At 48.6% G+C, this 16,235-nt stretch overlaps 1 protein-coding gene across 2 annotated transcripts in view; it reads right to left on the bottom strand.

Annotated features, from left to right (window-relative positions):
- LOC108792479 (ubiquitin-conjugating enzyme E2 D4) overlaps positions 1 to 15,013 on the bottom strand; it is a 36,305-nt gene extending 21,292 nt beyond the window's left edge. For both annotated transcript variants that reach the window (XR_001941568.1, XM_018563269.1), the window contains exons 1-3: positions 14,884 to 15,013; positions 9,716 to 9,779; positions 4,546 to 4,577 (exon numbers count right to left, since the gene is read on the bottom strand). Coding sequence is in view for 1 of the 2 variants with exons in the window: in XM_018563269.1 (XP_018418771.1) it covers positions 4,546 to 4,577; positions 9,716 to 9,779; positions 14,884 to 14,907 (120 nt within the window). In the remaining variant the exon portion in view is untranslated. The remainder of the gene's footprint in view (positions 1 to 4,545; positions 4,578 to 9,715; positions 9,780 to 14,883) is intronic.
- Positions 15,014 to 16,235: the final 1,222 nt, after the last annotated feature.

Raw genomic sequence — 16,235 nt, 5'->3', positions numbered from 1 at the left:
AATCTGTTTCACGTCTCTACTTCCTCAAATCAGAGAACGCCTTTTAGTCATTAAAAAATAATAATAATAATAATAATAATACAAGGCGTTCTTTAAATGGCAAGTGACTCCCTGTGCTCGGTATGCAGAGGAGAAGCTGGTGGAGCAACCAGCACTGTCTGTATGTATCGGCTAACTAATCGATTTTGAAAATAATCGTTAGCTACAGCTCTATATGTAGCGCTGACTGATTTTCGGAATCCTCAGCGCCCCTCTGCATATCAGATATGAATACTTACATTGAGTCAAGCGGGACCAAAAGTATCCATAAAAGATCATCCCTGGAGTTCCACTAACAACTTACTTGGGGCTTAAAACTTGAAAAGCTAGGCACACCCATGATGTAGATCAGCGAGTCCGGTTCATTAACAATTAAGGAAACATGCGCATGTTATGTAGCCACCAAATACAAAATCTGATTGGGGTTTCTCTTCCTTTCTGTCAAATTGGGAACTCCACGTACCAAGCAAGCTACATACTAGATCCCATACCTGCATTTTAAGATTTAGAAAAAGGTCAATTAAAAAAAAAAGACATTTAAAGAAAACAAGTGATTCAAGATCCAAGACCATGTTGCAGCCTTGAGGTGGATGACGAGGTTAAGAACCCCTGCTCGGGAGTGCAATTAGTCTGTACTAAAACCACATTATCTTCTGGGCCTCGAGCTGCATCCACTTCCTAGGCCATCTCTCTTTGCTTTACATAAAATATAGATTGTGGAGCAGCTCATTGTGCATTATGCATGCACATAAGCCGGCATATACAAAGGCTTTTTCCCCTTCCTTATACAGTATATTTGGCACACCACTAATATAGCAGTTAGACCCAGCACATGCACCTCGTTACTGCCTGCACTGCAGATCTCGTCACAGCCTTAATACAGAGAACCATCACCACTGAGCATCACTCAGCCAGCCTATCTGAGCCTGAATGATATTTACTACAACTGCCCATTACAAATACCCAATTATATTAATCGCTTTCTTATAGGGAAATACCCACTTGTGTTAATTGCATATTGTTTATAGGGCTCTATGCCCGACTTTTTCGGAAATGGGTACATATGTGTGTCATATAACAAGATACCCATCAGCAGAATCTTCTGATGGAAGCTGCCATTCTCCCCGATTCAAGGACCACATAATAAATTCAGCACATTCTGCAACTACTATTTACCATGTGGACTGGAAATGGGAGCTTCCATTAGAAACTTCTGAGATGAGCCTTTCATTTTGGGACTTGATGGAAATCTCAGCATACAAAACCCATTCTAAGACCTTAATGACTATGCCTACAGCTAGCTATGGGTAGTTATTTCTATTCTGAGGAACATTCACTCCAGCCATGATGGGAGTTGTGGATCTGGATCATATACTGGAACTGGTGCTAGTCCTTGGAAGGAGAAACCATTGATGCTCTAGAGGTGTGATCTCCAGGCACAGCTTCTAAAACTCTACTTAAGGGCTGATGGAATGACTCTTCGGGCCTGTTCACATTATGGTGTTGCGGTATTGCATGTGCTACCGAGTGCAAAGCATGGTATATGCGTTGGGGTAGATTCAACAAGTTGCAACACCGTTCCTTCACAGCCACACAGCAAGGAAGAAAACCGGGTGCCCGCTGGCTGAACTCATCCATGCTCTAATGCAGTGATTCTCAACCTGTGTAACCTTAGAACCCACATTTGTCCTTGGTCATTAAGTCGTGACCCAAGCTGCACTGCACTGGAACGCATGACCTTACAAGAAATGGGAGTGGATCCTCAGCCTGGGGGGGCTGCTCTGTGACGGAACTCCGGCCATATGTGCATTGCTTGCACAGCTTCCTTGCATGCCCTGTAGAGGTGCCGGGAGCCAGAATGTGATGTGCACCTCTATAGGGCACGTTAGGGAGCTGTAAGCAATGCATGTATGGATGGAGCTCCCTTCACGGACATACCCCCATTCCTCCCCACCTCAAGCTTACAATTGGAACCGGGCATCATATTTTAAATGGATGCTCAGCGCAAGAACTGACAGTGCGGTGCTAGGGGGAGGCTGAGGAGCCTCTCACCTAGCACAGAGGAATGCACACGGCAACCCACTGAACATGGGGTTGGGACACACTTTTGGGTCGCGACCCACCAGTTGAGAACCACTGCTTTAATGTAATGTATGTAATGTGCGACTAAGCCCTGGATAGGGTGAAATGTGTTAGGCCCCATTCACACCTAGGCGTATTGTAATATGCGCGTCTGTCGCGCGACCGTCACGCGTTTTTTTACCGCGATTCGCGGTAAAAAAGTCGCGCGATTCCAAAGGCAACTTGGCAGTATCCAAATGGAAAACGCCCTACGCCGTTTTGTAGGGCGTTAGGGAGGGGCGGAAATACGCCTAAGTGGGAACGAGGGCATTGACTACAATGCAATTTATATTTTTGACCGTTTTGTAGAGCGTTGGTCGAGCGTAGAACGCCCTACAAAACGGTCAGGTGTGAACGCAGCCTTAGAGGGAGAGACTGAGGGCGATACTGAGCAGAGCTGTGCAAGGCTGAATAAAGGAGTGGCAAGCGGTGTGCGGCTGGATTCTTTTTAGTGTGGAGATATGCACTAATGAATGGCATTGCACCAACGTACATGCGTTGCACTGCACCAATGTATGTTGCAATGCGCCTCCCAAAAAAAAAATGGAGCATGCATCATTTTTTTTTTTTTGGCAGAGCAACACGTTAGTGCCTTGCAGCTCATTGCAATGCAACACATGTCCATCTACAAGGTGCATTGGGTTGCCAATCAGAATGACAGCATTGCACCAACACATTTAACATGAGTAGCAGTAAAGCACGTGTTAAAACACGCCATATGGCCACTGGTGTGAACAAGCCCTAAGCCATGGGTGGGCAACTGTAGTCCTCCAGCTGCTGTGGAACTACAAGTCCCATAAGGCATTGCAAGCCTGAGAGTTACAGGTATGACTCCAAGAGGCATGTTAGGATTTGTAATTGAAGCACAGCTGGAGGGCCGGAGATAACCATCCCTGCCCTAAGCCAGGCTAGAAGTTTTTCCTCAGTTGAAGGAATCCTGTTGTTGCTAGAAAAAAGAAAAAAAAACAGCTTGGCCGTCTCTGGCATAGACACATTGAATCACTGCCGAAAAAACATGTATTTAGTAGGTGGATTTGCAGTGAAGTCTGAACTGCTGATTCCCATGCTTTTTCAGTAATTAAAGTGACATTAAACCCTCAGATTTGTTAACATAAAACAATACTGTAATGTGTGCCTTACTGTAATCCATGGTTGTTTCCCTTCTCTTTGCTGCTCTTCCTTTTAAAGCCGTATCTCTTCTCATGCTGGGCAGAACTTCTGTTTTGCAGCAGACTGCCTTGTCTCTGGAATGGATACACGGTGTCTGTGTGAAGGTTCACAACCTGAGCCAGCACTACAGGAAAAGGCACTCAGCTGCAAAGGGAAGTTCTCTCCCAGCATGAGAAGACATGAGGATTGCAAAGGAAGAGCAGCAAAGAGAAGGGAAACAACCATGGATTACAGTAAGGCGCACATTACAGAATTTTTTTTTATGTTAAAAAATCTGAGGGTTTAATGTCACTTTAAAGGACCAGCATGACTGCTCAGAAACTTTTCAGGAGGCCAGCAACAGCAGCATGGGTCTCTTTAATAAAGCCCCAACTGGCAGAGCAAAATTTCCCAAAATCAGTGGTGACAGAAACCTTGAGCCTTCTACTCTTGTGGTCAGAACACAACACTCCCTTAGTTTAGAGGACAGGCTGTGGAGGGCGCGCACCAATAAGAGAGAAGGGCATTCCTAGTTCCTCGCTCAAATTAGAACACTGTTCAGCCTCAGCCACGTATATTTATCTCCTTGACACTTGTCACGGGATTTCCAGCATCTTCTATTTGAGTCTATTCCTGTGCCCTAAAGAGTTCCCAAACAAACTCCCATTCCCCCACACAACCTATCCCATCTAGACGAGGTCAATCAGGTCTAGACCAGGGGTAGGCAAACTCCGGCCCTCCAGCTGTTGTGGAACTAAAAGTTCTATGAGGCATTGCAAGACTGACAGCCACAGGCATGACCCCTAGAGGCAGATTCATGATGGGATTGTAGTCTTACCACAGCTATAGGATTTGTAATTTCACCCCAGCTGGATGGCCAGAGTTTGCCCACCACTGGTCTAGAGTATGCTATAGGTAGCTAGACTGTTCTCAAAGAACAAGGGTGGGCAACTTCAACACTCCAGCTGGTACGGAACCGCAAATCTAGATGCATTGCAAGGCTGACAGCCATAGGCACCAGTCCCACAGACATGATGGGATTGTAGTCTTACCACAGCAGGAGTGCCGAGGTTGCCTACCGCCGTCATACAACATAATCCCTATTGCTGCTCATTGCATTAAAAGTCATCGGCCAGTGTTTACAGAAGTGCTGAACACCCTGTTAAAGGATGTGACAAATATTAGTCCACACACAAACAGAGGAGTGGTGCACACAGCGCAGCACAAGATACTTACGGGGCCCATGATAGTCGCCTGCCAGTGAAACACTGAAATACAGAGAGACACAACTTGGGGGATATTTCATGGACGAGAGGCTGCCCTACTGCTAGTGATATATTTTTGGGAGCAACTGTACTAATGAGTGATGTGTCCATACTGCTTCTAACAGCATTATATGTGTATTAACGGAACATAACATCTGTCAAAGTATAAAATCGCACGCTTGCAGCATTTAGAATTGCTCAACAAGGCTTTAAAGCTCAATGTAAACGCACAATTATACGCAAAGAGGTGGACAAAATAATGGAAACACTTTCATTTTAGATTGTAAGCCCTCAGGGGCAGGGCCCTCCTTACCATCTTGTCTTGAATTGTATTGTAATGTCTTCTTTATATTGTACAGTGCTGCGCAAACTGTTGGTGCTATATAAATCCTGTATAATAATTGAAAAAGGATCTAAAGAAGAACATCGGGCAAATCAAATCCTAAAGTGGCCCTTTACCCATATCTTGACCATAACAACAAACACACCTTTAGAAATGTTTAGTGACAACAATCTACAAACACAGATACTTCTAGATCATTGCCGGCTTTGTATTCTTTGCATTCCTTATTTCTCTTTTCTTCCCCAGTCTTCTGGCAGTGGCCATGTTTACTAAGGGCAGATTACTAGCTCTCCTTTTACTTCCTGGATTTCTGGCACATGTGACTAGACATGTGACTAGAACATGTGGCCATACACATCACAGTGGAGGAAAATGCCTGTCCCTGAGATCTCCTGAGATTACAGATGAGATTTCCCAGCAATACTCTGCTGATGACAAGGCAATCCCAGTGTGCATTGCTTTGACAAACTGAAGTCATTTTGCCCTTTCAGAGCAGGAAGTGAATGTTCTGCAAGTGGAAGTATTTCACAATCACAGTATTGTACACCTGACATGTCTGTTATTATTATTCATCATACTGAGAGGGATGTATTGGTAGAATTTGATTTTTGAGTGTAAAGGTCCGCTTTAACCCTTGCAGTGAGGCTACCACACTTGTGCTTGTTTTGTCTAGGGGGCTCAAATAGCCGAGTTATACTCACCCAAGCCAAGACTACGGCTGGCTGATAGACCAGTCCCTTCAGCCTCGCTCCCTCTCCAGAGGTCTAAGGTTCTGTGAGCCATTAAGTTCTATGTAGTGCATAATAAGGATACACTGATACCAGTTTTTCGGTACCGAGTACCAATATTTTTTCTTTGGTACTCGCCGATACCGGAAGTCCCATTAAGGAAGCCAGGCGACGTGTTAAGACTCGCCACCCGGCTTCTCGATTAGCAGGAAAGCCGTCATCGGGTGACAAGGAAGCATGGAGCTAGCTTTCTGGCCAATCAGAAAGCCGAGTGCCGTGTAATGACTCGTTGCCCGGCTTCCTTGATCGAGAAGCTGGCCAATGAGTCATTACACGGCGCCCAGCTTCCTGATTGGCCCGGGAAGCTGGCTCCATGCTCCCTCGTCACTAGGTGACAAAGGAGCATGAAGCCGGCTTTCTGGCCGATCAGAAAGCCGGGGGTCGGGTAATGACTCGCTGCCCAGCTTCCAGACCAATCAGGAAGCTAGGCGGCAAGTCATTACACAGTGCCCAGCTTTCCAATTGGCCAGAAAGCCGGCTTCATGCTCCCTTGTCACAAGTAACGAGGGAGCATGGAGCCGGCTTCCCAGGAAGCCGAGCAACGTGTAATGATGTGCTTGCCCGGCTTCCTGATACCGGAAGCTTTGCTATCGGGCTAGGTATCGGAGCATTTGGGCGAGTATGAGTATTGGTATCGCAGCATCCCTAGTGTATATGATCGTGAGGATGACAAGGCACATACTATCGCTGGAGTGAAGGAGGAGGCCGGCTGAAGGGACTGGTCTAGCAGCCAGCCAGATCCAATTTTTATCTTAGCACCCTAGAGAACAAGCATTTCACCCTTACAGCTAGGGGGAGCCCCACTGCAAGGTTCAGATTTGATTTGCCCGGAGTTCTTCTTTGAACTGATCACCATCACAGCTGCAGAGGTTAGTAATACGAGGTTTCCTGCCAGTTAACAGTGCATGTCAGCTATAAAAAGGTGTGAAAATTAGCACTTGAAATCTGAGTTATCGGAGTCACGTGATGTCATTAACAATTCCAAAGTTGCCAAGTTGCTGATGGCCAACTTGCAAGTGCATCTGTCAAAAAACCTGCAAGGCTGCTCAATGTGTTCGAGGGAACAGCGCAAAAAACTGACAATACGTGCCAAACACTCAAATCAGAGGAGCAGCGAGAGTCGGAGATCACCGTGACATTTACTAAGTGCCACAAAAATAAAACCTCCGAGTGCAGAATCAGAACCTCTGACGCTGTATCATTAAAAACTGCACGTCACAAAACTGGAATCTATGGAGGGCTGCCATGAGGGGGCTCCTTCCACCCGAGGACAATTAACCTGTCTAAAGAAGAACTCCGGGCAAAAGTGTTAACCCTTGCAGTGGGGCTGAACTGTGCACTATACACTGACTCCGGGACCTTGCCCAGAGGGGGCTGCTTCTATTTTTTCTCTCAACAAAAGTGGAGTTACACTTTAAATATGGTTCTGAATGGACACCTCACAATTAATGAGAATATTTCAGTGGTACTGGGAGGAGTCACTTCTATCCTTTATTACAGACCAAACCTGATTTGTAGGTCGCTCATTAGCGTATGGTTAGGCAGCTGACAGACACCCAGTTTCCAATAGGGAGCACTGGCAGCAACTCAGGGACAGAAAAGAGAAGAGTGCCAAGCCAAACTGATGTTAGAGTCCATAAAGCAAAAAGTTGATCAAAACAGCCAACTCATTTGGAGGGGCAGACACAACCCCCTCAGAATTTAACGTGGGACTAAACTAAACTTTTTAAATCTTAAAAATACATTCAAGGACTTTAAAGGAGAACTATGGAGTTAGGGCTTTTCCCCATAGTTCTCCTAAGGGTAACGGGAGGACACAAACTAGCGTCCTCCCGTCACCCTAGGCTCAGTATACCGCGAGCTACAGCTCGCGGTATACTGAGACGCCGCAGCTGAAGCGGATCCCTACAATTATGTCTGGATCCACCCAGCTGCGTGAGTGACAGCTGGCGCTGCCTATCTAGAGGCAGAGCCAGCTGTACCCGCCCCCTCCCACATCCGTTCCGCCAGTCAGCGCTGGAAGATCGGACAGGGGAAGGGGGGAATCCAGCCCCTCCTCTGTCACGTCTCTCTGCAGTGACAGGATCGAGAGGTGAGCGAACGCCGGTATGTGTTCCCTCACCTCCCGATCTACTGAGCCGACCTGTGACAGTCTCATTGTCATGGGTCGGCTAGAACTATGAGGCTGAGTGAAAAGCACTAACCTCATAGTTCTCCTTTAACTATGACCAAAAATGTATCTTGTGTATCACTCGGCTGTAGATCCTCAAATCATCTCGGAGTCGGTGCCGACACTGTCCTTCCTTCTGGAGGGTGGCTACTTGTGTTCCTCATGGTCCCTGTGTGTTGTAGTCACCGCTCCAAGCTACCTCCTGTGATGGACTACAATCTCAATACAAATTAGGAAACTAAACATGAGATTGTAGTCCATCACAGGAGTGAGCTTGGAGCGGTGACTACTTTACAACACACACACACACACACACACAAGGACCATGGGGAACAAAAGTAGCCGCCTTCCAGAAGGAAGGACAGTGTCAGCACCAATTCAGAGATGATTTGAGGATCTACAGCCGAGTGATACACAAATAAGATACATTGGGGAGAATTTATCAAAACTGGAGCAGCTGTGCATGACAACCAATCAGCATCCACCTTTCATTTTCAAACCTTAAGCCCTTGTTCACACCTGAACGTTTTGTAGCGCGTTCTACGCTCGACGAACGCTCTACAAACCGCTCAAAAATATAAATCCCATTGTATTCAATGGTCTCGTTCCCACCTTGGCGTATTTCCGCCCGTCCCTAATGCACCACAAAACGGCCCACGCCTGAAAAGGTACAGGTACTACTTTGGGCCGTTTTGTTGCGCGTTTCCATGGGGCTACAGCCAAGTAGCCTTCGTAAAAAACGCGCGACGGACGCTCGCCAGACGCGCATATGCAATACGCCTAGGTGTGAACGAGACCTAACTGAACAAACTGAAGAGAGAAGCTGATTTTTTGCCATAGGCAACTACTCGAGATTCTTCTGCTTCACTTTTGATAAATTCCCCCCATTGGTGTTAATAGTTAAGATACATGAATGCATTTTTAAGATTTATCTTCTGAGCTTAGTGTCATGTAAAACTTTTTATGGACTCCCAACATCCGTTTTGGTCCGACGCGCTTCTGTTTTCTGTCCCTGAGCTATATCACAAGTGTCATTCGGTATGCAGATTCCTCTGCCTGGCTCTATAAAGGACAATGAATATGCACACTATGGTGAGTACACTGCTCCTTCATAATGTTCCAATATTCAAGGATTAGAACATCCCCGTGCATGCTCCTAAAGAAAATCAAGAGCGGTTTTGATGAAGTCCAAGCTCCTTCTACAGTGTCCTCCCCAGATACTAGATCTGAACAGCACCGGATCTTTATGAGGAGTGCTGGAGACAAGCAAAGCAGATTTCAACTTCCCTCAAACAACCGGAGGCTTTTCTTCTAAAGTGAAATCCCCCAACATGCAGCTCACTACTTGTCTGACAGCATTCCAAGACGGCCTGAAACAGTTCTGAAGACAAAGTGGAAAAATGGTCTTTAGTGGGCCGTTCATTTCAACATATTGCTAAGATATTCCATTATTCTGTCCACCTCCTGTAATGATTCAATCCATCGTTTTTATTGCAAGTATGATATGTGTAAGATAGCATCGTGGTCTAGTCCAGGGGTAGGCAAACTCCGACACCTATTGCTGCTGTGGAACTACAAATCCCATGAGGCATTGCAAGACTGACAGCCACAGGCATGACTCCCAGAGGCAGATGCATGATGGGATTTGTGGTTTCACCACAGCTGGAAGGCCAGAGTTTGGCTACCCCTGCCCTAGTCTCAGGTACAAGTCCTATGCCAATAGTAGAATGGTTATGATGTAAACATATAGTGAACATGACTTCAGCCTGGTGTGTTTATCTGTAATTAGAACTAATTTGCCTACTGATGTACGATGTAGTGTGCAGGATGCAATACGTACAGTCCTCTCCCACAGGACCGGCAGAACACTGCGCTGGGGGGTCCCTCTGCAAATCCATAAGTTCCTGCGAATGAAAGAACACAATCTGGTTATAGAGAAACTATATTGAAGAATTAACATCCGATAAATATATTTTTCAATCCATGACATGCATCAGAGGCTTTAGAGAGCAGAAACCCCCATGGTGGTCACAGAAGTCTGCAGCTCTATACACACAAAAGCTACCGAGTCTCCATAGTGGCTGATGTCAATATGTAGAGACCCGAGGATAACCAGAACCAGATAGTGACCAGGGTCTCCTTTCCTTCTGTAACACTTACACAATGGGGCCGTCACAGTTGTACACCGCAAAGATTGATAAGGGGTTAGGACACTATCTGCATGGAGTTTGCATGTTCTCCTTGTGCTTGAAGGTGAATTGGCTCCTGTCTAAATTGGATCTGTATGCAGGGGCGTCCCGAGGCTGGGTATCACCTGGAGCAGGTACCGGGCGACACCTCGCTGTGATGTCATTGCGTACTGTAGCAATGACATCACGCGTATGTGTAGCCATCTTGGTGATGGACGCCAGCAGAGGGAGAAGGACGTTCACCCGGCGGGGTAAGGTATGCCGCCGTGTCCCCTCCTCATGACCAAGTGCCTGACTTTTCAGAGGCGGGTGACACCAAAATGACTCATTTTAGTGTCACCTCTCCAATGGTGTCACCCGGGGGCGGGCCGCACCCCCCTAGTGACGCCACTGTCTGAATGTATGCATGGGCGATAGGGACCTGAGATTGTAAGCTCCTTGAGTGCAGGGACTGATGTAAATATGCACTAGGTAAAACGCAGCGTAAAAATTGTTTGGACGCTGGCAGAGGGAGGAGGGGATGTTCACCCGGCGGGATGCTGTACTCCGCCGGGTCCCCTCCTCTCTCCTGACACTGTTGGGCCCTTGGGTCATGACCGAGTGCCTGACTTTTCAGAGGGGGGTGAACACCAAAATGCATGTCATTTATTTTGGTGTCACCTCTCCAACGGTGTCACCCAGGTGCAAGCCGCACCCCCCTAGTAACGCCACTGTCTGAATGTATGTATGGGCGATAGGGACCTGAGATTGTTAGCTCCATGAGGGCAGGGACTGATATGAATGTGCACTAGGTAAAACGCTGGGTAAAAATAGTAGGCGCTCAATAAATACCTGAAATAACTAAATGGCAAAAGATACAGAACCCAGAGAGCTCATACTCAACCTTCTACATTGTGATTCTTGCCTTAGCTGTGACATAGTACAATGGGTCAACCTTCCTTATCTGCACGGGGCGAAGTATCCTCTGTGCTTCCACCTTCTGATATCAGAATACCTTATACAGTAAACGCCACATTATCCGCCATTTACGCAACTGGCAAAAATAAGAATAGAGGACATATGTTCTTGATTTTTATTTTTTGCCGGAGGCTTGGTGCAGACTAAAAAGTAGTTGGTTGCTTGGTACACACTAAAAATGTCCTTAGCAACTAAATGTATTTAGTTGCTAAGGAATCTGTTTGCATTTTACTGTCGGCCGGTGGCTAGATTCCACAGTCGGCAGCAGAATGTAAACAATGGGGAGCAATAGAAAGAATGCTACTGCAAAAGCCAATAGCAGGCTGGCTATTGCACCCACCCACTGAGGGCCGGTGCCCACCTAGGCGATTTATTGCACGGTTTGAGTCGCACAAAACACAGATTCGCAATGAAGTCAATGGAGGCTGCTTTGCAGTTTGTCGCCTGTCGTGCAAAAAAAAGTGCAGGAGCTATTTTTGGGCGGTTGTCGCACGGTTTAGGTCCCATAGACATCTCTATGCATTGCAAATCGCGTGGTTTACAATGAACACGATAATACACAATCACCTGCACTCCATAAAGCGTAGAGACCTTGAGTGCTGGTGCTTGAAGTGACAACACAGATGGCGCCGTGTCAGATACAGTCCATAATAGAAGTCACCAGCCTTCGATATGTGCAAGAAGTAAAGCACTTTTTATTCAATCGTCACATACGTCAAACAGTCAACATTTCGGGGCCACGCAGTGTCCCTACTTCTGGGCGACATAGTGACGACATCGCCCAGGAGGGACGCTGTGTGGCCCCCACACGTCGGCTGTTTGACGATTGAATAAAAAGTGCTTTACTTCTTGCACATATCATTGAGTGCTGGTGACTTCTATTGTGGTTTACAATGAAAACAGCTCAGCATCTGAATCGCCTAGGTGTGAACCTAGCCTGAGCAGAACAACGGACCCGAGGGAGAACTTTCTCTCTCAGGCCCACTCCTCTGCTCAGTGTTTCAATAGCCAGCCAGCCTAAAAATCATCATTCCTAATGTCTTTACAAAGTATTGAAACCAAAACATTTCTAACAGATATGTTGCACAATGTCCCTGTCATGTAAAATTGTTACATTTTCATATCCAAGGGAAGTGGGGAGGAGGTGATGGACCAAGAAATTTCGCTACTCAAACAGGAGCAATATTTAGGCCTGATGGCTCAGCTGCAGCACAAAGCGGGGGATGAGAGAGAGAGAATATGCCCAGAATGAGAAATCAGGGTGAATGAAGACTAATAAAAGGTGCCAGGCATCTAAGAAAACTTTATTGGCTTCACAAATGCCGAAAAAAATATATGCACAGACGACCCATATCAGAGTCCCCCTTAATCAGGGCCTAATCAATGCACACGAGGACACTGATGGACTCTGAAAGCTCTATTCTGGTGTGCAGTGGAAATATTGGTGTGAAAGACCTCTGCCAGCGGTTCAGCGTTTGTACAAGTACATATACATTCTCCTATATGTCCTGGTTTTCTTTTACAAACATTGACAGTAGAAAGGAGCAGTAAAGAGAAGGTAATACGCCACCTAAAATACACCAAAGAAAACCACAACCAACGTGTTATGCTGATTTATAATGGGAATAAGGGAGTAAAAGAGAATAGACACCATGTCTGGGATCTGAATAGATGCCCCATTGGGGCTTAAACCCCCCAGTGTAAGGGGCATTCTCCCCACTGACCCCCCAGTGTAAGGGGCATTCTCCCCACCGACGTAAGGGACATTCTCCCCACCGACGTAAGGGGCATTCTCCCCACCGACCACCAACGTAAGGGGCATTCTCCCCACCGACCACCGACGTAAGGGGCATTCTCCCCACCGACCACCGACGTAAGGGGCATTCTCCCCACTGACCACTAACGTAAGGGGCATTCTCCCCACTGACCACCGACGTAAGGGGCATTCTCCCCACTGACCACCGACGTAAGGGGTATTCTCCCCACTGACCGACGTAAGGGGCATTCTCCCCCCAGTGTAAGGGGCATTCTCCCCACTGACCCCCCAGTGTAAGGGGCATTCTCCCCACCGACGTAAGGGGCATTCTCCCCACCGACGTAAGGGGCATTCTCACCACTGACGTAAGGGGCATTCTCACCACTGACCACCAACGTAAGGGGCATTCTCCCCACTGACCACCGACGTAAGGGCCATTCTCCCCACTGACCACCGACGTAAGGGCCATTCTCCCCACTGGCCACCGACGCAAGGGGCATTCTCCCCACTGGCCACCGGACTAAGGGGCATTCTCCCCACTGACCACCAGACTAAGGGGCATTCTCCCCACCGACCACCAATGTAAGGGGCATTCTCCCCACTGACCACCAATGTAAGGGGCATTCTCCCCACTGACCACCAATGTAAGGGGCATTCTCCCCACTGACCATAACGCAAACATACCATGAGTTGTAGATTTTGTATATATTGGGGGGCTGCCTGAGACCAGAAAGTAATTACAGGGGTTCCTTCAAGCTAAAAAGCTCCTCATGTTGAATTGGTCAACTGGCCACGTGACTTGAATTCACACCTCTCCTGTTGCATTTAGTCTCCCGGCCAGCTTAACGCACAAGAGTTGTTTATTTATTGGGGTATTTTGGGCCCCCCGGTGGTGTTTGCCATTATGTACCATTTTTCACAGCACATTAGGGCAGACTTACCTTGCAGGCAGATCCCTCTCCAGCGCCGCCATTTCAGTGCTCCCCTCTATTGCTGCCGCAGGTTTGGCGTCCCCCCCTCGCTCTGCATGGGTTAAGTGCTTGTTTTTGCCTAGACCAGGGCTAGCCAACTTCCGCCCTCCAGCTGCTGTGGAACTACAAATCCCATAAGGCATTGCAAGGCTGACAGCCACAGGCATGACAGTATTTGTAGTTTAAGCACAACTGGCATGCCGAGGTTGCCCACCCCTGGTCTAGCGCACCCATGAAAATGACTCATACTTACCTTATGGCTGCCCCCGGCCCTCACCTCTTGCCTCCAGCACTCCAGGTTGTGGACGGGGCTCTCGCCGTCCCGCATTGTATGTGATGACATCACAGCTGCAACCGCCACCCGAAGCATGGGAGAGAACCAATTGTAACAACACATTGCAGCGTTATGGGTTACACAATTGGACAGAGAATGCCGTATCGGTGCCATGTTTATACAGGAATTCACACTTGCTGACATGACTTGTCTATGGACATGTCTCCCCCCCTCTATTGTTCATGCTCTGGGTTTGCTCTAGGACACCTGAATGGCAGCCATGTGTCCTGTCCAGGACAAGCAGCTCCCCCACCTCCCCTGTCCCCTCTTCCCATGTAAGGTCTGTCCCCAGCAGCTGGCCTAGGGATCACTATTTGGCAAACGGTTAAAGAGGGGTAGGGGGAGGTGTGGGAGCAGCTGTCACTGCCGGCGCACGCGCACCACCAAGGCGCCCCAGTCAATCCGCCAGCGCGCGCACGCAAGCCAACTGCGCCCCCGGCCCGTTCCACCACACTGCGCCTGCGCGGCTCGCGTTCTCTCGGGGGGCGAGGCCACGGTGACAGCCCGAGCGCATGCGTAGACCCTTCGCCCACTGGATCAGTATCTGGCAGCGGCTCGGCGCCGTCCTTGGCTCCACCGGGAGACCTCGCCGCCGCCACCACCCCCTCCTCCCACCTCGTGCGATTCGGCCTCTCTCGCTCTCCCTCCCTCCCGGCACCTTGCCAGCGCATCGTTGTTTCCTTTCTCCCCTTCCACCCAATGACGGAGCTCTCCTGGGCGGAAGAAGCGGCCCCGAAGAGTCCCCCGTGTGCGGTAGGAGATCCTGGGCCGGCCGCGGCCGGGCAGCTCCGCTCATCTCACCTTCTGAATCCTTTTCAGCGCCATGTTGTCCCAGAGCCAGCGGAGCGAGCTGTGCTGGGGGCAGCAGGAGCCCGACACTGACACGTAGCCCCGCCCCTCGCCCAGTACTGCGCACGTCACCGCGCTGGATTGTGGGATGTGTAGTGTTGGCAGGCTGGTCTGGCGTGGGGCGCGGTGCACGCTGGGAGACGTGGGGCTGCTACCGCGCATGCGTGGGAGTGTTTTTTTTTTTAATTTTATTTATAACAAGAGCAGTGTGAATGGTCTCAGCTCACATGAAGCTGACCCTGGGGGTAAGGGAGTTTATTCTCCATGCAGCACATGACGTGTAGCTTATTGCTAGAACAGCCGTGTACGTTTGTATGTTAAGTAAAGAGGAACTGGTCAGCACAATTTTTTGCAATGACTGTTCTGTTTGTGTCTAAATAAAGCTTATTCAAATATTTGTTTTTGAAGCTGGAGCTTATTATGCAAACCTGCTGATCTCTCAAACCTGGCCCTGGGAATAATATACCTGTCCAAATAGATATACAGGGGCTGACCTTACAAAAATACTCGCTGCCTGGCTAGCATGCTGGCCAACAGGCTTTAGTGCTACAGGTAGGAAAACTCCAGCTGTGTCGAGACTTCAAATCCCATCATGCATCTGCCTCAGGGAGACATGCCTGCGGCTTTCAGAACCATGCAAAGATTCATGGGATTTGTAGTTTCACCAAAGCTGAAGGGCTGGAGTTTGCCTGCCCCTGCATGCAATTTAAAAGGCAGCAGACTTATCCATTTTGCCCCCCTAACCTAAACCCAGTGGCGTCACAAGGGGGGTGCGGCCCACACACGGGTGCCACCATTGGAGGGGTGACACTAAAATGACTGGCAGTCATTTTGGTGTCACCCCCTATGAAAAGTCGGGCACTCGCTCATGGACCGAGAGCCCAACAGTGTCAGGATAGAGGAGGGGACCCTGCGGCATAACTCATCCCGCCGGGTGAACGTCCCCTCCTCTCTGCCGGCGTCCATCACCAAGATGGGCGTCAGCAGGCGTCAATAAGATGACCGCACATGCGCAATGATGTCACGGCGGGGTGTCACCCCTTCTCCGCTCCGGGTGTCACCCAGCCTCGGGACGCCCCTGCCGAAACCTCTACAGTTCCGTACTTACCGAGATCCGAAAGGGCGCGGTTCTGCTATTGTTTACATTTAGCATCACAATGCTCCCTCTGCTGGCCACTCCTGCACATTACAGCCCCATAGACGGCCAGGAGAGGCTAACAAACAGCAGAGCAGCAGCCCTTGGATCAGTAAGGGCCGAGGGTGGGATCGTTGAGGTCAGGAAGGATGGATGGTACTTATTGTTA

The sequence above is a fragment of the Nanorana parkeri genome, unplaced genomic scaffold (assembly GCF_000935625.1).
Source record: "Nanorana parkeri isolate BGI_ZX_2015 unplaced genomic scaffold, ASM93562v1 scaffold646, whole genome shotgun sequence".
NCBI lineage: Eukaryota > Metazoa > Chordata > Amphibia > Anura > Dicroglossidae > Nanorana > Nanorana parkeri.
Note: the sequence above shows the minus strand (reverse complement) of the source record. Positions and strands in the feature narration are given on the sequence as shown.